Here is a 19,039-nt window from a genome sequence, read left to right as displayed (position 1 = left end):
TCGTGACGTTGATTAATACCTATTGATTCATTTCTTATTTGTCTGTAAAGCAAAAACAAGGTCATCAAGACGTTCGTTGATTTTAGAAATTATTTCAAGCTTTAGCTCTCTTCGACGCTTTGCATCCAACGGGATTTCGGGATGGACAGTATCGTTTTCAGATAAATTGTCCTCTGTTTCCTGTTCATCTTGACATGCACTTCGCTCATTCGAAAAGTCAAGTGAGGAGGGAATCAACGTCCTAGGCTCTACCAAAAAATTAAAATAGAACAATTATTGACAGGCCAGTAATTTTGCTCACCGAGACGTTCAAATTCTCGAAGACGAGGATCACACAAACGAAGCTCTGCAACTTTTGAGCAAGCGACATGTGCCTCTGGATGAGACGCTTCTCGTCCAATTTCTCTTTGACTGGCACGCTTTCTTGCCCACCTTCTCCACTGCCTGCCCGCCGCACTTGCTCTCTGAAGGAGCCTTGCCGAGTCCTTATAAAAGTACTTAGGGACTTTGCATACGGCAAAGAAAAAGAAACGCAAACCTTTGATTTAAGGCGAGCCAGCCTGTCTGACCGCGCAAAACAGGCTGACCAAGAATACTAAAAGTAAGATTTTTTCATAAATACTAGAAGACTTTCTACAAATTTCAGCCTTCACCTCAATCCAAGCCTGAACTCCTTTTTTAATCAAACGACGATGACGCGACTCTAGAGCTCTCTGAACCCTTCGCTTAAAATTTTGGCTGTCCGCAGTATGATCCAACCAAGCAGCAAAGCACTAGAAACCCATAATCAAACGACACTGATAATACTACACGCTAGACACGAAACTCACTCGACGTAGAAGATTCTGACTCCAAAAAATCAAAACAAGACGACACTTCTCTTGCTGCTCCAAACGTGCCTTTCGCTAAGATAAGTATCTGAGTTAATTAAACGTCCTCTTAATTTAAGAGTAGTTTCACACTTTATTAATCCAACAGGAAAAAGCGCTAGAGAGCAAGCGCTTTCTTTGGTGACGCTCGGCATGCCCACTTTGAAGCTAGAAGAGACGGTTTAGTGTTGCTTCCTGCAGGAATACAAAGAGCCCACTTCCTGATAGATCTGAAGTCGAGAGAAATATTTCCATGCGTTGAATGCTTTAAGGGCAAGCCTCTTGTTCGTCCAAATATCGGCGTTACGAATGCGCTGGCAAGCGTTCTGAGCATGTCTCCAACGTCGAAAAAAGGAGCGCAATACAGCTAGAGCGAAGTGAGAAGTAAAGTTTCCTTCTTCTATTACCCGTTTTCTCACGTCTGGTCAAATGTGGCCGAGCTTCTTCCAATTTGGCCTCTTTCTCCTCCGCAGACCTCTGCATTAAATAGAACTCTTCTCTCCAGGCGAGGATAAACTACACACAGACATGGAACAGAAATATTATGAGTGGTAGCTCTGCAACGTGCCCTGGCTTGAAGTTTTCCACTTCGCCACGACAGAGCCTGGACGGTTTGCCGCTTTTTCGCCGTACAAACAAGCACGTACGATTTCCAAGCTTCAAGCATCCGCCTACATGCGTCGTTTATGCTATGCCTCCCTAAAATTATTAGGCGCACCTGCTGATTTGACCACGGTGCAATGCCCAAGCTAAATTCAACTTCTCTACTTTTCTTTTCCTCCGTCCGCAAAAAGTCTAAAACATGAAAAAACCCTAAAATTGGATGCTGGTTTGCTAACGCCCAACCTTCCACGACAGCAAAAATTTGATTAGAATTTGTTTGGCGAAGTGGGCAGCACCGATTTCGTACTTGACACGAGACGCTCGTTTCAAGCACAAGCACTGTGTCAACAGAGCATAGCATTCGTACGTATCTATACATTGCACAGCACCTCTCTCCAGCATCGCCACGTTTTATGCGTTACTCTTGAAACAGAGGTAGAGTGAGCCAAAGCAAACAGCTGGCGTCTAGTCGAAGAACGATTTTTCGAGACGAATGGAACTTGGCTACGTGCAGTACTTCTTTTTTGCAGCAGTCGTAAAGCAAAACCATCGTCTCACTATTTGACGACAAATGAAGAGACGTCGATGAGAAAATGCTTCCATCTTAATAATCGCATGATTAAAAACAAATCGAATGGACGGTTTATCTAGATGTACCCATTGCTGCATAGCCGTCGAAACGACAATTGTCTTTCTCTTCCATAACCAATAGTAATTTTTCAGCAAATTATGTTCCCTTTGTCTTTCAGCCTAAGAAACAGTGAAGTGAAGCAGGCTACATTTCTCGAGACGATCCCACGTTTTCGTTCATGTTGCGCAAACACTCTTGATCGGAGTAAGCAGCGCCCCACGTGAAATACGCCCAAGTCGACAAAACGTGGCTGAAAAAGTAAGAAATAATATAAGTATCTCCCTAATCTTTATACCTACTTGTAATGCAAAGCTGCCCGGTTGAAAAGACTCCTTCTCCGTCTAAGCAAAGGAACGGACTTTCGCCACATCCTAAAGTGCCTGAGTCGAATGCAAGAGGCCCAAAACGAAGTTGCATTCTCTTCAAGAATCTACGTAATTTTAAAACTACTTGGCCCTGAGGAAGTTTACTCGTAAGACCTTCATGTTAGCTGCTGTCGCATTCTCCTTTTTCCATTGACCAAAGGTCTTCCTCAGCAACGCATTACTGTATGAAAAGTACGATATATTCACGGAAAAGTGCAAACATAAACAAGCGCAAACCAATAGCAAGCATTCGCTTTCTTTCTTTCCAACTGCCACCTGTTGTCCTCCACAAATTCTAGATTATCGGACCATAGGTGCCAAATTCGTTTTTGCAACTACAGAAATGGAACTTATATATATATAGAAATTGCCTATTCGTAGTCCACCAACTTGGATAGAGTAGATACTGTACGCTCTTGCATAGATCATCTTCTTTTCTCTTCTCCTCGTCCAATACAGGAAATAATAACGAAAGCAACGCGCCTAAAAATCGTTTTTTTTCTATTTAATAATCCTAACCCTTTCTTTCTTACTAATATAAGACGCGAGTAAAAGGCAAAAGCAGCGGCGGTTTTCTCTGCCTTTCTTTTAGCATAATAAACGACTAAACGCGAACATACTTCCCTTTGAGCCCTCCGGCCGATAACCAACTCACATATTTTCCATCTGATAAAGCACTGTCTGACTTTGGCGCGCCCACATTCGACGACCAATTTTCCCAAAAATCCAGACAGTAGCTGTCTAGCGTGACACCTATTCCACCACACATCATAGTAGTGCTTCAAAATGGAGGTTTGGGCAAATAGCGAAGCGGTCTCTGCTCCCAAATCAATAGGTACGAAATAATTTCTCGTTGTGTCAAGGAAACCTTTGGCTTGTCTTTGGCATCTGCAATTCGTCGTGTATTGAACCCAAGTAGACAAAATTCGTTGCTGCAGATGTCGTTTCGAAAGGCTCACTGCTTCCAATACACGACGTTCGTGGCCTAAGACTAGAATGTGCTGCTGCTTCCAAATCAAAAATGCCTAACCCCCAAACTGAAAGAAAGTGCTAGTAGAGAGGAATCAATAAAAAAACCTGTCTTTGAAGACTGTCTCTCCGAAACGCCGCCGCCTCTTTGTGCATTTCTTTCAGCGCGCTCAATTGGTCTTTTCGATTCGTCCACAAGCGAAAGAAGTTTCTATAACGAAAATGCCATCACTTTTGGTTGACCTAAATATGGTCAACACTATTTACATCAAAGTCGTCCTTTCCAAATAAGTATTCGCTGTTTTAATCTTTCTTTCCTCTTCTCGTCTTCCTTCAATATACGTCTGCCACGCTCCGTACACCTTCTTTGCAGCAACTCGCTCATCTGTAACGAAATTTACTTTAGTGTGACAGTAAAATACGCAAGGCCTCACTGTGCTTCAAAGCCTTCTGAATTTTTCTATTTTTTCTTCGACTTTCTTCGGCAAACAAAGTCCAGCTTTTCCAGACGCTTTGAAATACGTGATACCTGAGAAATGCCAAAGTCAAATCCACTCATCATCGTTTTTTTCCCACTGACCGCCTGTGAATATCGGCTCGAACCAAAAGCCGCCACTCTCTTCGTTGCTCCCACCAAAGAGAGTGCCACTCTTTCAAAATTAATAGCAGTATTTTTCTCCTGTAGTAATCTCTACGCAAGAACCGAAATTTAATTAATTGAGAAATATTTCAGATTTCATCTAACCTTGCCCCAGTGTACGTTAAATGACGTCCAAACACGCGCTGCTTCCATCTTACGGCATAAACCCTTTACAAAACGCACTCTCCTCTTTACTCGATATCCAGACGGTTTTGTTAGCTTCTACCGGGCTCTTTCTATTTCTTTCCCCCGTGAAGACTTTTGCTGTTGTGATTCGACGCGTTTACGACCTTCGCGTCCTACATATCTAACGTCCCCGACGGACGACTGAGCGAAAATAGGAGCGCAGCGAACAGGCTTACCTCGGAATCTTTGTCTCAGCTAAAGGTAAGTCTGCAATGCAGAAGGCAATGCTACAAAAGCCCGCGGATGAGAACAAACCTCGTTTCGCTCCTTTCATTGCGCGTCGGTGCGCCGGACTACTGTACGCGCGCTAGGTCTGATAAGTTTGGTGATAGCCAAGCCTACTTCCGACTAAAATTTAGTAAATAGCTTTTAACACTGCGTTAGAAAATATGTCAAATGCTAACAGTTTTTTGCTTAGCTTAGTATTTAGCTAGACTCCTGAGTTTCACCATTCGCTGATGCTTCCGCCGAAGTCACACTGTCGTTACTCCCGTTCGTAGAAGAGTTTGACAGTTTTTCCTGATGAAATCGTTCAAGTTCAAGTGCCTGCCGTCGATCTTCTCGCGAATAGAAGAGGCTGGCCTGCTGCAATTGCAGCGACAGCTGACATAAAAACGGCGTCGAGTAACGTAGCAACAGGTTAGTGACATCTCTCACCTTAGTGGATTTTCCTATCCAATAACTTGAGTCCAATAAGCCAGCGTCAGAACAACTTGATTGCTCCAAATCAGACTACAAAACAAAAACTATACGTTGCTTGCGAAGACGAAGTCCAGCTTGACGTCACCTTGCTTATTTCTTTCCTACAAAAAAAGCTGAAATTGACTAAACTCAATGCAGAAACGTTCCTCACATTAACAGCCCTCTTTTTAAGGCAGCTGCATAAGGCCCTTCCGCTGAATGTGCAGCAGCCTACGAAATAAAAATTTTCACGACAGCCCAGTTTACATTCGATCGTACCTCGTGGTCATCGGTGGAATCGTAGTCGCAGTGGCCGGAATCCGCTGGAGTGGCCCGGCCCCATTCGGATAAAATAGCCTCTTTTTTTCTGTTTTCCGCTTCTAAGAACTAGCATAACAGGGGGACTCGCAATCTCTTCAAAAAGTAAACAATTTCATTCTGTTTTACTCGCGTAGTCGTTTTATATTCGTCAAGCTGAATTCGTTGTTCAATATTAGTCTTGCTAACAGCATCCAACTAAAGATGCGTCACTTTTAAAAAAATAGCAGTTTCAATTGCTGTTTGTTTGTTAGACGTACTTGTTCATTTACGCGTTGAACAGTCTGCATGTGACTGCTTAGCTGATCTTGAAGACGTTCAATTGTCACCGACTTACCGGCCAATTGAACTTCCTGTTGTCTCCTTCACGTGAAAATTATTTTTTTTCGATCAGCATCTTGGCGTGTTTTCTAGCTCACCTCAATTCTGACTGGTCTTCCAGCTGCTCATGCAGCTGCTGAACCAGTTGTTTTTCTCTTTTAAGGCTCGCCTCTAGTTTCTATATAAAATAAAAATCTTTCAACAATTTCCATGGGATAACGCGCGGAAGAAGCATACCGACACCTCTTCGCGAAGGCCAAGCCCTATGAGAAACCGTATCACTACTAAACTCTGGTCACAATTAATCGATTTACCGATCTGACGATTTTTTAAGTCGTTCTCTTCTTTGAGCACAGCCATTGAGCGCTTCAAGCGCCTAAAACACGTTTATCATTCTCGATGTACTGTCTTATAAAAAGACCTACTTGATCCAAGTGATGATGCTTGCTGCCATGCTGCCAGGAGGCGGCTGTAGCTCATTTGGCTTATTCAACACCAAATCGGCTACAGATTGAAGCTACTCGCAGCGCATCAAATGCAATAAGGAAAACATCGGACGAACGTACCTCTTGCTGGCATGTCCTGAGCTTTGCTTGAGTGGCTAGAAAATTTTGCTGAAGCTGGTGAATCTTAAACACGTACATAGAAAAGGAAAGGATTGGTCTGATGTATTTAACCTTGCGTTGATAGTCTCCGCTCTCGGTAGACATATCGTCTATGCTAGCTTTCATTTTCAAAAGAGTGCCATCCTTTGATCCGAGCTATACGCATTCGAATAAGCGTTCCAAACCGCGTCATCTCTCTTCTACAAAAACCTACTTCGTCGTGTAGTTGACAACATTCTTCCTTCGTAGCTTTGAGAGTGACACGCAAAATAACCAACTCCCCGTCTTTGTTTGCAATCTGAGGAATACGAAAAGTGTTGTGGGCTAGATAAAATTGCACTAGATCATCATTATCATCATCAACCTCCTGTCTGTCCGCAAAAATTTGTTCGCGCGCTTCTTGCAAGTCTGACGACAGACTCTCAATTCTCTGATGATTATTCTCCAACTATAGCAATAACGAAAATCACCACTCGTTTTTCCCACCAAACTAGCACACCTCTTTTCGAAACGATTCATTCAAGGTTTGAAGTGCTTCCAGATTGGATCTAAGCTGATCTAACAGCTTCTCCTAAAATACTCAATAAATGTCATCTGATGGCTGAAAATGTTACGCATAGTACGTCAATCCTCTTAGTGTCGTGATCACTCTCATACATTTCGATTTTCATTTGAAGAACGCGTCTACGTTCCGACACCTAGGTAAAGTTCCGCCCAGTTCTCAACTAGTGCGCAACGAGACAAAAATTTCAGAAATACTTTTTGGCTTTCACTTTCAACTGTAGCTAATTTTTCTTCAAGGCGTGCTTCGGTTTCCGCTTTCTATAAGTCCAACGTTGTTTTTTTAGTGCTCAGTAAGAATGAGCCCATGCAATTCTTGTACCTCACTCAACACTCTTTCCAATTTGTGTCTTGTTAATTCAAGCTGCTTTTCCAAATCATCGCGCTCGTCTCTTAGGGAAACAAGCTGCAAATCGAGAAATAAACAGAGGCTGTTTGACTGCATTTCGTCATCGACATGCCTCGCGATCTGAGCCTTTAGCTTGTTCCTGAAATCTCGCTACATCAGCCTGAAGTCTGCTAATAACGTCAACGCGTTCTTTGAGCTGTGAGACTGTATGAGAACAAGTCATTCAAGCACGAGTATTTTATACGTCAGCAAGGGAAAGTTTGTATTCCTTTTCTAGTACGTCTCGACCATGTTCCAGATTTCCGATAACTTCCTCTTGGCGCGCCAGCTTAATCAAATGACAGGCTATTTGTAAAAGAAAGAGCAATACATCAAAACCGCTGACCTTTTCTAACAAGCCATTCTTTTCTTCTTCAAGAGATTGCTTATCAATCTTTAGAGCCGCTACGTCATCTGCGTTGACGTACAACTGAAAGAAGATTTTAGCAAGGTCAAATAGCGCGGTTTTTAAATACCTCTTCTTGATTCGCTTCTTTCTCGGCTTCCAAACAGTTCACCTTTGCCTTTAAGTTCTTCACAACCAATTCGAGCTTGGAAATCTGCACGTAGCGTACATTTTTGCAGAAAAAATGAAAAAGAAAACAGATAGACTGTACCTGCGTTTCCATGGAAACTTTTTCTTCCTGTAGTGCTTGCACCGTTTCATTCAGCTCGTCCACACTCACTTGACAGGAGACAAACTACAAGACATTGCGTTTAGTTACGCAGCTAGAAGGATTTCAGAAAGAAAACAAACTTCTTCTTGAGCTTGTCGGTACTTGGACTCAAGGTCGCGAATGGCCGCCTCTCTGTGCTCAAGCTAAGGCAAATTTAAGCCCCTTAATTAAATTGTACTTCTGCCCATGCCTACCTCTTCTTTACAACAACCGTGATACTGCTGAACTGTTGCCAGTTCCAGTTCAACCTGAGACAGTTGGTCTTTCTTATTGTCAAGCTACAATACCATACACCGTCACGTATTGGCTACTGTCGTAGATTCGAAATCTTACCTCTCTCCTCAAGTCTTCCTTCTCCGACACCAATATCAGTTCTTTTTCCTCCATATCTCGTTGGACTTCCAAAGTCTAGGCATGTCATCATCAGTTCAGTAACGCTGGGAAATTTGGCAGGATTACATGGCGACTAGCAGCTTGGACGGCTTCTCTTGACTTTACCAGGTCTTCTTCCGAAGCTGTAATCGCGTCATTGCACCTTTTGACCTACAATAAAAATACTCGGCAATTAGAAAAAGCCTTTTCTTTCCACTAACGTCCTGTTCAGCTGATTTTAACTTTTGTTGAGCGTTCCACAAGTCTACCTCGAGCTGTTTTACCTTGAATGCGAGTAGAGACGGGAGTGCAGGAAAGTGCAATGGACTTACGGCTGACTGTAGATCCTGACACTTTGCGCATTTTTCCTCGAGTTGTTTCTGCAACTCCTCAATTGACGTGTCTTTTGATTCGATCTAATGCACGCACTTCACCACAGACCCATTAAAAATACCATTTCCTGCACAATTACCTGTCTGTGAATCTTTTCAGACAGCTCTTCGGACGATTTAACTTTCAAATTTAAAACCGCCAGCTCGCTGTCCTTTCGGAGAATCTAAACAATTTTTTTACAAATACCGTATAGACGTCACTCTATCCAATTATTACTTCTTGTTGATCGGCTTCATTCCTTTGCACTCTTTCCTCCAGTTTCGACGATAAGTCACAATTCTCGGTGCTGAGCCCATCCAGCTACAGAAAAAGACAATAGTCTACTTTAGCAAAACGTGCACGTAGCCCCACTTTTCTTCCGAGAGACTCATTCTCTGCTCTCGACGACTCTAGATCTCTTTTCAATTCAAGTACGATTCGATCATTGATTTCTGCTTCAGACGTCCTTGTACTGAGAGATCCTTTGGCACTTTCAAGATCCGTTTTCAGTGAAACGTTCTCTTCTTGCATCTAAATGGAAGTATCGGGCGAAAAACAAACACAAGCAAGGTATCTACGTCTTCCAAAGTCTGCTTCAAAGCTTTCTCCGCATCAGATCGCCTCTGTTGTTCTTCCTCAAGCTAATACAACGAAAGTTCCAAAAATAACATTTGATCAAGAGCGGAAAGTGTACCTCTCGCGCAGCTATTTGACATTCATCGCGCGAAGCTCTTAACTCGTCGCGTAAAGTCTGGACGTGGCTTTGCAACTCAGCAAACTAGCGTGACGGAGAACAAAAGTGAGTTTACGCACACACATGCATACAAACATTCAAGGCCAGTGCAAAGAGAATTTTATTCACAGAAGATTTAATTTAAAACTGTCCATAAAACGAAAGGCCTTGAATGAACGTGGAAGTTTGCCAAAAAAGGAAATTTAGACTTTCTACTGCACGTGCGGGATTGTCATACTATCACGCACTCACTTCTTCCTGCAGCTTCTGCTCCCGACGTTCACCGGCTGCTAAATCCAGTTCCAGTTGGTGAATCACCTCAATTCTTTGCTCCACCTGATAAAAAAACCCACAGTGACCGAATCTTTTAGTCAGAGTCTCTGGCTAGCTAATCACCTCTGCCGAAGCAACTTCGTATTTACTTTCTAAAATTTGAGTCGCTTGCTTCAGTTTTTCAGTCGCTTGCTCTTGCTCGGCCATCTGAGTAGGAAGACTGTACATGAACTAACCCGCTTCAATAACTTCAGTACCCGTTCCAAACATAATCTATGCTGCTCCTCTAAGCTAGCCTTTTCCTCTTCTAATCGGTTGAGATCGGAACAGCTCTCCGAAATCTTAAGAAGAAAGCCAAGTCTAGTAGTTTAATTTTAAGGTAGTAGTTAGTTGTTCTGACCGCGATTTGACTTTGTTCTCGCTCTGCTTGGACTTCTGTCAATTCATTTTTCAATTGTTGAATCAGAGACTCGGCTTCTGAAATCTGTTTCTGTGACGCAATCTCGTTTTCTTTGGTCTTGCTGAGAGTCGCCTCAAGCTCGACTATCGTCGCTTTACAAGCATAAAACTGTGCACCAGTAGAAGAATGTGAACAAATCAAAGATGACACAAACCTCTTCCTCGCTTTGCTGAAATTGGCTATTCAGTTGCTCAATGATCTTTTCTCTGTGTTCTACCTGTCATCAGAACTCCACTAGGAAACGGATGATAGATAGGAGCTATTTGACTACTTCATCTTGGCATGCGGTGTGCTGAGTTTCAAGTTCAGACAACTGTACTTGAGTTTCAGTTAATCTTTCCTTGTGCTTTTCAAGCTGAGATTAGAAACGCTGCAAAAAGCCAATCTACGCTAAAAACGCCCAAATAGACCTCAATATAAAGCTTCTGCTTGTCAGCTTCCAAAGTCGATTCGTTCCTTTTATATTCTTGATTCATTTCGTATGCCTAACGTCGCGGTATTAGATGCCTCTCCCCTCCCTCAAGTCTCATACACTCACTTGTGACATAAATTCGCGCGAGCTTGTTTTCGTGACTACAAGTTCTTTTTCCAAAGATTGAATGCTCTCTACTCGTCTCTCAATCTGGATAGAGTAGTGCACTACGGAAAACTAAACAAAAAACGTCCGCACCTCTTCTTCCATCTGTCTCTGTTTCTCTTGGCTTTCAAGAAGCTCAAGTTCCAGCTTTTCAATGCTCTGCTTGTGAACTAAAACCTGCGCAAAAACGTCTAATTGTGGCCAATTCTTTATACAGAGAAGTCACATACATTTTCTGACGCCATTTCGTGTTGCTTTTGCACGGAATTAAATTCTGATTGCAAGTCAGATATTCGCCTTTGATATTCAGAAATCTATGAGAACCTATTTGTAAAAAAACTATCTAGATTGAGTAGATAACGATTACCTCTTCTCCAAGTGCAGTTACCTGCATGCTGCTCTCAGACTCGCTCTCTTTCAGTTTCAAGCTCGTCTGGCTTATCTATATAGAAAGCAAACTGGTCCCATGCAAACCGCAATTGGTTAGCTTCCGGAATACCGTCATTTGAGCTCGAGCCTGTGCAGCTTCGATCCTTTCTTCTGCCTGATCAACGCAATAATTAGGCAAGTCTCGCTCTCTAAATCCTGCACCTCTGATTGGAGCTTCGCTTTTTCCTCCTCTGCCTGTGTGAGAGCGTTTTCCATCTGCGCTTTTATGGCGAGCAACTGTGTACACAACGTAAAAACAAACATCCTGTTACAAGCAAAAAGACAACTCTACCTTTTCTTTGGCGTCTTCACTGACGATCATAAGCTCTGACTGCGATTTGACCAGATTAGCATTACTCTCGACCAACTAAAGAGCAACGCGTCTGTATCCATCTCCCTCCCGTGGCAACTCAAGAGTTACCTGTTGTTCGACTGTTTCCTTTTCGCTCTTCAAAGACTGAATAATTGCCTTTTCGGTCTCGAGTTGCTCTTCGTAAATTCTAGAGCGCTCTTCTATTTGCTCCAAATTATCCTGAAGCGCCTTCAAGGTTCTGTCCCGTTCACCGATCTGCGTGAAAAAAAACGTGACCGATGCCCAGAAGGAGAGGCAACGACATGTGACGTCTACCAATTGTTCCAACTCCTGCTGCCGCGTCAGAGCACTCTGCAAATTCTGATCATATTGTGCAGCAAGATCTTTTTGAAATCCGTTTAGCTAAGAAACTAACATGTCAAATAATTGAATACTACAGCATTTCGTTCGTCTGACCTCTTCTACTGATTCAGTATACTTTATTGACATTGCTTCGAGTTGGTCGTTCAGTTGTCCTTCTTTTGCATCGTTTTCCAGCAACTGGTCAAGAAAGTGACAGTTGAAACGATCTTTCAGTTTTTTAAAAGTGTCTTTCACCTTTTGTTCCACAGCATCGAATTGGCGTTTCCATTTATTCGCTTCTTCTTCTGCAATATCAGCTCTTGCACATTCGCTCTGTTAAAAAAAATGCGCTAATAAGAACAGACTTTTCAAATAATTCCCACCTCTAATCGTTTCCTCAGACGATCCAATTCTTCGTCTTTAGCAGAGCATTCCTAGAAAATTAAAAAAAAACGTAGCAAAATTGTCCCTACAGGATTCTCCTTGAGACGACGAACCACTTGAAACTGGCGACGATACGCTTCCGTCTCTTCCTTTCCCATCATTGTCGCCATGTCCCTTTCCTTTTCGAGCTCAATTATTCGTTCCTCGAGGCGACGAATGCTCTCATCGCGATCCTATATATATTAGGATGCGACTTCATGGAATGGACGGCATTTCCGAATCCTTACAGCGAGCAATATCTTCACCCGCTGCTCGGCATTTCCCAAGAGGCCAACGACGAATTCGGTCGGCTCGTTGAGATCGTCGATGCTGTCGCGAAGTTTGGCGAAGAGGATCTGAGAAGGAAATGGGGGCGGAGGGAGACGATCGTTCGTCACCGTCGCGCTATATCGCCCTTTCTCCTCGCGATTTCTTTTTCCTACCTTGTATTCTGGAATCGTTTCGGTGAAGATGGCGGTTTGGGTTTGAAGAAACGTGCGTCGGGTTTGCGTCAGTCTTTCGTATTGAGCTACGATGTCTTCTGATTCGGATTCGGTCGACGACACCGGCGATATGGGATCGCTGTCTGATTCAGACATGCCTGCGCAACGAGGCTTCGACGAGGAGCCAAATTGATACAGTTGACAAAAAAAAGTAGCAACAGTCTACCAACATACGGGCGTCGTTTGCTTGTTACGTTGATATCTTGATGCCTTCGCATCTCTTCGGTACTGCAGCAGTAGCGTTTCTCCGCTTGCTTTGCTTCATTTTTGGCTTTTGCGTAGCGTTTTTGCAGAAAGCGTCTCGCCTATGTCAGCTGGGAATAGCTAATTCTCGTAAACTTGTACGTAATTCGTCGCGACAAGCATCGAAGACAATACACTAACAAATTAATCGATCGAACAGATGTCAGTTCAGGCAGAAATAACGCGAAAACTAACGGAAAACTTGGCAGTAGGTCTATTTGTGTATTTGTTTGTTTATTTATTTCTGCATACTCTGTCTCCCTGGACGCGTCCTCAGGGGCTGTGGTCCCAAGCCACCTGACTCGCCCTCTCCAGGAGATATGTGCTTATAATTGACGTCTGCATTTTCAGCCATCCCATCTCGAAGTGATTAACGAAAGTTACATGCACAATGTTCCCAAAGGAGCCGAATCTCATTTCAAAGTGATTGTCGTCTCTGAAAAATTCACCGAAGAAAGGCTAACGAAGCCTATCCAGGTGAACTCTGAAAGGAATTGCAGGGTTGCATACCTCAAGTTGTGACGTGTATGCAGCGCCACAGGTTGATTCACGACATTCTTAGGGAGGAACTTGACGGGTCCGTTCACGCCCTGTCTATTCAGGTGCTTTGGAAACGGATGTGTTAACTTGGAATCGAGGTATAAATTTAGGCCAAGTCTCCCCAACAGTGGGAGGCTTCCGATCACCATGTGGCAAAGTCTCCGCCTTGTTTGGGAGGAGGAGGAGGAGGAAAAAAGGAGTAACCTCGTCAGAATAGTCTTTTTTGTGGATAGAATTTAAGTCTTGATTAGATTAGCGAACAAGGTTTTTTTTGAGGAGGGGGGAGGTTGAAATCGGATACGAGAGGAAATGTCTGAAATGGTTTACTAAAAAGGCTGGAGTGTTAAGAATGTTCGTTGACAGGCGTTCAGCTCCTCACAGAGGGCTAACCAGTAAGTAGGCCAGGTATGCAGCAATGTGATAAGGAGCGCGAGGGTCGGGCCTACGGAACCAATCAGCAGGAGGGTCGTACACGCCTCCCACTCATTACTCACAAACTCCACCCCCATGGCCGCGTACGGGAACAAGAGCTACAGCATCGAGTTGACGCTTCATTCCCGTTCGTGACAGGCTGCCAACCGGCTGCGAGATTTTATTACCCAAATCGTCAACCCTCTCTTCGCGTAATTCGCTTCCTTTTCGACGAGGTGAGTAGAAACAGGCGCTTGCACGCCTAATCTCGGCGTGAGAAACTCGTTAGAACGCTGGGGGCGGGTGGTTCGATGGGCCACAAAGATTTCCCCTCTTTATAAAGGCAACATTGCGTCTCTCTTTAGCGACCTCCGACGATGAACTCGTATCGCGTGACGTCCGTCCTCCTCGTCGTGCACCTGTGCAGTTGCGTCTTCTCGGTAGAATCTTCGGCGTCGGCGCCGCTGATCCGGCTTGTCGACGGCACCGACGCATGCGAAGGCCGAATCGAGATCAGGCTTCACTCCGGAGGTACGTGCGGATAGAGAAAGGAGACGGGGCGCCAAACACGACAAATTAGTGACACACGCGCACGCGGAACCCCGAGCCTGAGCGCTAAGTGTTAGATCGACGAGATCGTAAACTGCATTGATGGCTTTGATGCCGATTAGGTATACCACGAACGCCGTCGTCGTCGAATATGACGACGACGACGTGCGGCTTTGAGGTCACTCTAACCGCCGCCCGTTTCGTCGTAACTTTTTCCACTTGGTACGCTTCTTCTGTTTGCACTGGGATCTTAGAGTACAGTATCGATTTTCGATCTAATGTAAACGGAGGGGGGTGATACGCAACTTGCGAACTTTGGGTCGACATTATAGGGGGGCCCCTTTCACTCCCCCGATGTTTATCCTAATCGAGCTTGTCAATCGGCGCCACGAAGGAGTGAGGAATCGTTGAGGAGAGAGAGTCTCTGAGAGAACCTTTAGAAGTTGTTGTTTATTTGGGTCACGAAGTAGACGTTGGGCGCGTGCTTTCCACCTGGGCCCCCGGTGGGCCGGCCCAACGATGCTAATCGGGCCACTAGAGCTCACTTACACATGTAAACAAAAAAAAGGCGGTTTCCAGCGCGAGGTTTCCCAGAGTTTTTGCGTCATCTGGAAACGATCGGTGTGTGTAGTAGAGAAATTCAAAAGATCCGGATTTAGGCTAGACAAATCCTGCGTGATAGCGTACCGCCACCAGATGGCCCCGGCTCCCCGTCGTCTCGACCCTTACGGATTCGTTCGTTTATAGGCGAATGGGGAACGGTGTGCGACGATTTGTGGCGAGTGAGCAACGCCGACGTCGCGTGCAGAGAACTCGGCTACGGTCCGGCAATCAGTCCGATCCGACGATCGTACGGCAAGGGAGCTGGTCCCATTCTCATGGACGACGTCGTGTGTCGGGGACGCGAGAAAACCATGAGGCAAAGAAGCGACCCGCGTTCAAGACCCGATGATGACATGCCTTCCTTTTTTTTCTTTTTTTTTTAGAGCTTGTCGCTATTCGGCGAAGCACAATTGCGGCCACAAGGAAGACGTCGGCGTACGATGCAGCGGATGCGTGCCCGGCTCCAAAAAAGAGGGTACGGCTTCTAGTGCTGTCTGTCTTCTGTATTTGCGGTTTGTTAGCTTTCCTGTACTCTCTCATCCCCCGCTCCTATTGTGCACTATTAGTTCCATATGATAGAGCCGCGAAGCCTGAATGACGCGGTTGACTTGATTGTGTTGTGATTGTGTTCCCCTGTGGGTTGGTTATTGGAGCTTCTGTTTAATGTACGTGTCTAGTGGAAGAAATCGTTCACGGCGCCTGGTCCAAATGGTCGACGTGGAGCCAATGCACGGTCACCTGCGGCGGCGGACGAAAAATGCGCGAACGCCGCTGCGATAATCCGGCGCCACAAAACGGCGGAAGTTCGTGCGTTGGAAAATCGGTACAGAGCAGAAAATGCGGCAAGCGACGATGCGAAAGTAAAGAAGAATTGATCCCGGGTCGTTTTCCCCAAAGTGATCATCGATTCCTGCAGAGAATTGGTCTCGCTGGACCGAATGGTCGCCCTGTTCGGTGACGTGCGGAAACGGTACCCGAGAGCGCTATCGTCATTGCATGACGAGACCGGCTCGTTGCCGTGGAGCCGATACGGCTAGACAAACGTGCAAGATGCAACCGTGTTCCGGTAAGTGCGACGATGGTGGCGGGCGCGGCTCTTTGTTGACAACGAAGTCATTACGCGATTATTCAGATTCGGTCTGCAGTACTGCTCCTTGTAAGAACGGCGGCACCTGCTTGCCTTGCGCGACGTGTGACGGCGGCTATTACTGCCACTGCAAATTGGGTCACTATGGCAAAAAATGTGAAGGTAATGGGAGTTTGAAAGACGCCGCCTTTTGATAAAGTATGTCATCTTTGTCTACGTCTATCTCTAGACCAGTGCGGATGTAGAAAAGCGGGAATTCGTGCTCACATTGTCGTCACCATAGGAACGCGAGAGTCCGGCGCTTGGCCTTGGAACGCTCTACTCAAAGTAGACAGAGCAATAACCCACAGCCATTGGGGTATTGATCTTTGTTCCTTTGTTGTCTAGGTGCCGAGCAAATCAAGTTATTTGTGTAGCGCTACTCTAATTCATCCGGAATGGCTTCTGACGACGGCACACTGCGTCAGGGACGCCTTCCCCGGTAGAAAGGTCGCCAGTCCAGCTGAATTCAAATCCTTTTTCGACCTCGAAGACCGATGTCGCGATCCTCAAACGACAACGTCGAATATTAGAGAAATCATCGTGCATCCCAAGTTCCGAAGCGATCCGTCATTACATCGTTATGACTACGACGTCGCCTTGCTTCGTCTTCGGACTCCTATGACGGAACAGGTGCCCGCCTGTCTGCCGAAAGCCAGCTGCGAAGAAACGTCCGTAAATAATCAGACCAAGTGTTTTGTCATTGGATGGGGAAAGACGTCAGAAACGTCGTTCAGAGGATCCTGTCAACTGCTACGCGTCAATCTTCCCATCGAGAGATCGGGAAAATGCAATTCGTCGCGCTATCATAATGGCAGTATATCTGAGCGCATGTTTTGCGCGGGTCGCCGAGGAAAGGACTCCTGTCAGGGCGATTCGGGTAGCCAGTTTGCGTGTCCGACTCCGGACGGTCGCACGTGCTCCAACGGCAAAGAGGCGTTCGAAATTTGCGGCATGGTGAGTTGGGGCGTCGGATGCGGACGTCTACATAAGCCGGGAGTCTACACGAACGTTTACGCTTTCGTACCGTGGATAACCAACGAGATCGAGAGCAGGAAACCCGTCGAGAAAAAGGGCGGCGACCGCAAAAGAGTCGAATAGCTCTCGTTAACAACCTACACTCAACACGATGAAAAGGAGAAGCAGTATTGACTGACTTCCTTATTAATAAAATCATTTTTTAGTTTTTAGCCGGGTTATGTCATTGTGACGTCGGAAGGGTAGTTGTAGCAGAGGCATTGACTCATAGGGTACAACCGTTGTAGTTACTGTAAAAATTACATTATAACTCACGTCCCTGGAGTTCAGATTAATTGGTGCGATGATCTTGCATCTTGAATCCGCTGAGTCTACAAAGAGTGAAATACAAGGAGCGTTTTCTTTATGTAGATTGATTGCCTTGCCTAATTCCAAACTCCTGCTTGATTTTCAACGGCAAAAATTTGAGATCGCTTCTGATTCTATCCTCGTATTTGCATGCGGCCTCCATCGCCGATAAATACAAACTCTTTACTCCTGTATATCAAATTAATAGTGGACAAAATAGTAAAGTCGGTTGACTTACCAAACGACGTGAATGCTGGACCTCCCAAGTCTTCTGAGTGGGGTTTCCATATGTTGTCAGGACTACCGCCAAAGACGTAGAACTCAAAGTAACCGGGGCCACTGGAAAAAGTGCACGTTTTGTGCCACGTTCTTTTGAATTCGTCAGAGCACCACGGTATCTGCAAATAGCAATTATTGCACATACGAGAGAGACTTATTCTGACCTTAGTCCATTCCATTTCGTTTAAATTCAGATGCCAAGCGAAGTCGTCACAGCAATTTCCATCAACGCCCATTCCCCCAAGAAGAACACAGCCGACGTGGGGTCCGTAGCTGACGCTGTTCATGGTATGCAGAGATCGAGGCGATGGCCACAAGATGGTTGGATCGGCTGGCTGTACAATCTTGCCACTCCAACACTGTAAGGGAACCATGAGTGTAATGCAGAGGCTGCGCTCGATCGAGCCTACAAACCATCGCATCCAAATTCAAAATGTGAATATCATTGAGTCTCTGCTCCCTTTCCCTTCCTCCAAACAAGACGATCCTTGACGCGTCGATTTTGACGAGGGAGTGAGCAGCACGTGGAGAAGGTCTCGGTCCAGATGCATCCAAAGAAGACCACGTCTCTTCGAAAAAAAAACATCAGTGCACAATCATAATCGTATGAAGTCTTTATGTACCAGATTCAGTATCGAACACATACGATTCATTGTTCCAACCGACGACATCGTTGGAATCGGGAACCCATTGGGCCCCCGCCTCCAACACGTCGGCGTCAATGCGCGCACTCCAGCCGCCGAACATAAGAACGCGACCGGCATCGATGAGACAGACGGCGCACTTGTCCCGACCGGCGATACGTCGACCCCCCCGATCCTCGCACCGTCTCCACGTCATCGTGTCGACGTTCAAAGCGAAGACGGAGTTGCTGAATTGACGCGAGTAGTAGCTGGACAAGACGACTTCCAAGCCGCCGAACGAATAGATGACGCGTCCGACGGCAATCGTGCTCGCTCCCGTGCACGCCGGCGGAGGGGACCTCGATTCCGTTTCGGCGCGGTGCAAATGCCAGGCCTTTCTTACCGTGTCGAACGCGTACACCGCATTGCGTTGAAATTCGAAGTCGTGTTCGTGGTCTCCGAGAAGGCAATAGCCGCCGAAGACGAATAAATGGGGTCCCACCATCGCCGCTTCGTGAGCGCGACGCGAACGGCAAACGGGACTCGGCGCCTGTTCGTCGTCGCTTGATGCTTCCATTGGAGATTCCATAGGACCATTCCTCTGTCCCGTATAGATATATATATCGGTATCTATCCCTAATGGCGTCGTCGAGGGATCTCGTCGTGTTTACGAAACGACACGAGCGTCTCACCGGATCGCACGATTCGCTCGAGTTTATTTATAAACA

The 19,039-nt window shown here is 45.6% G+C and overlaps 5 protein-coding genes across 7 annotated transcripts; 2 read left to right on the top strand and 3 right to left on the bottom strand.

Moving 5' to 3' along the window:
• Positions 1-12: 12 nt before the first annotated feature.
• LOC136192975 (protein SFI1 homolog) lies at positions 13-4,609 on the bottom strand. Of its 3 annotated transcripts, none has more exons than XM_065981754.1 (30): positions 4,519-4,609; positions 4,440-4,458; positions 4,304-4,384; positions 4,183-4,245; positions 4,018-4,128; positions 3,872-3,966; positions 3,705-3,822; positions 3,546-3,648; positions 3,337-3,493; positions 3,124-3,285; positions 3,002-3,072; positions 2,859-2,951; positions 2,706-2,803; positions 2,583-2,649; positions 2,403-2,533; positions 2,272-2,353; positions 2,130-2,222; positions 1,990-2,075; positions 1,862-1,937; positions 1,716-1,811; positions 1,588-1,664; positions 1,438-1,540; positions 1,289-1,385; positions 1,088-1,236; positions 963-1,037; positions 831-905; positions 654-773; positions 539-595; positions 302-485; positions 13-248 (listed from the first exon to the last, which is right to left on the bottom strand). In XM_065981754.1, the coding sequence occupies exons 1-30, from the start codon at positions 4,535-4,537 to the stop codon at positions 28-30; spliced, it is 2,979 nt and encodes a 992-aa protein (XP_065837826.1). In that variant the 5' UTR covers positions 4,538-4,609; the 3' UTR covers positions 13-27. The 3 variants fall into 3 exon arrangements, with proteins under 3 accessions (XP_065837826.1, XP_065837825.1, XP_065837824.1); XM_065981753.1 differs by having other exon boundaries at positions 4,440-4,470; positions 4,519-4,550; XM_065981752.1 differs by having other exon boundaries at positions 4,440-4,537.
• LOC136192972 (putative leucine-rich repeat-containing protein DDB_G0290503) lies at positions 4,581-12,806 on the bottom strand. Its single transcript, XM_065981749.1, has 57 exons — positions 12,552-12,806; positions 12,357-12,464; positions 12,183-12,302; positions 12,069-12,119; positions 11,941-12,018; positions 11,800-11,883; positions 11,659-11,745; positions 11,452-11,598; positions 11,323-11,397; positions 11,193-11,267; positions 11,101-11,145; positions 10,969-11,043; positions 10,832-10,915; positions 10,695-10,778; positions 10,563-10,646; positions 10,435-10,509; positions 10,296-10,379; positions 10,179-10,241; positions 9,965-10,132; positions 9,822-9,905; positions 9,688-9,771; positions 9,544-9,627; positions 9,253-9,336; positions 9,137-9,199; positions 8,931-9,089; positions 8,796-8,879; positions 8,659-8,742; positions 8,519-8,602; positions 8,408-8,470; positions 8,274-8,357; positions 8,148-8,222; positions 8,009-8,092; positions 7,895-7,957; positions 7,755-7,838; positions 7,614-7,697; positions 7,484-7,567; positions 7,343-7,426; positions 7,211-7,294; positions 7,072-7,155; positions 6,948-7,010; positions 6,812-6,886; positions 6,688-6,759; positions 6,553-6,636; positions 6,403-6,486; positions 6,261-6,344; positions 6,150-6,212; positions 6,009-6,100; positions 5,898-5,959; positions 5,821-5,846; positions 5,682-5,761; positions 5,523-5,625; positions 5,392-5,460; positions 5,224-5,331; positions 5,117-5,175; positions 5,051-5,066; positions 4,921-4,995; positions 4,581-4,866 (listed from the first exon to the last, which is right to left on the bottom strand). Exons 1-57 carry the CDS (start codon positions 12,705-12,707, stop codon positions 4,690-4,692), a joined length of 4,818 nt encoding a protein of 1,605 aa, XP_065837821.1. The 5' UTR covers positions 12,708-12,806; the 3' UTR covers positions 4,581-4,689.
• LOC136192994 (DNA-binding transcriptional regulator BolA-like) lies at positions 12,570-13,713 on the top strand. The gene is made up of 6 exons (XM_065981779.1): positions 12,570-12,836; positions 12,894-12,952; positions 13,015-13,062; positions 13,206-13,331; positions 13,388-13,456; positions 13,505-13,713. The coding sequence occupies exons 1-6, from the start codon at positions 12,818-12,820 to the stop codon at positions 13,595-13,597; spliced, it is 414 nt and encodes a 137-aa protein (XP_065837851.1). The 5' UTR covers positions 12,570-12,817; the 3' UTR covers positions 13,598-13,713.
• A 73-nt stretch (positions 13,714-13,786) lies between these two features.
• Positions 13,787-17,396, top strand: LOC136192980 (neurotrypsin-like). Its single transcript, XM_065981760.1, has 9 exons — positions 13,787-14,041; positions 14,171-14,336; positions 15,102-15,273; positions 15,341-15,432; positions 15,635-15,817; positions 15,874-16,023; positions 16,090-16,206; positions 16,274-16,371; positions 16,432-17,396. The coding sequence occupies exons 1-9, from the start codon at positions 13,802-13,804 to the stop codon at positions 17,182-17,184; spliced, it is 1,971 nt and encodes a 656-aa protein (XP_065837832.1). The 5' UTR covers positions 13,787-13,801; the 3' UTR covers positions 17,185-17,396.
• On the bottom strand, positions 17,305-18,939 carry LOC136192983 (kelch domain-containing protein 1-like). Its single transcript, XM_065981766.1, has 6 exons — positions 18,312-18,939; positions 18,103-18,257; positions 17,853-18,047; positions 17,648-17,807; positions 17,487-17,598; positions 17,305-17,432 (listed from the first exon to the last, which is right to left on the bottom strand). The coding sequence occupies exons 1-6, from the start codon at positions 18,898-18,900 to the stop codon at positions 17,393-17,395; spliced, it is 1,251 nt and encodes a 416-aa protein (XP_065837838.1). The 5' UTR covers positions 18,901-18,939; the 3' UTR covers positions 17,305-17,392.
• Between the last annotated feature and the right edge of the window lie 100 nt (positions 18,940-19,039).

The sequence above is a fragment of the Oscarella lobularis genome, chromosome 11, assembly GCF_947507565.1.
Source record: "Oscarella lobularis chromosome 11, ooOscLobu1.1, whole genome shotgun sequence".
Lineage (NCBI taxonomy): Eukaryota > Metazoa > Porifera > Homoscleromorpha > Homosclerophorida > Oscarellidae > Oscarella > Oscarella lobularis.
Note: the sequence above shows the minus strand (reverse complement) of the source record. Positions and strands in the feature narration are given on the sequence as shown.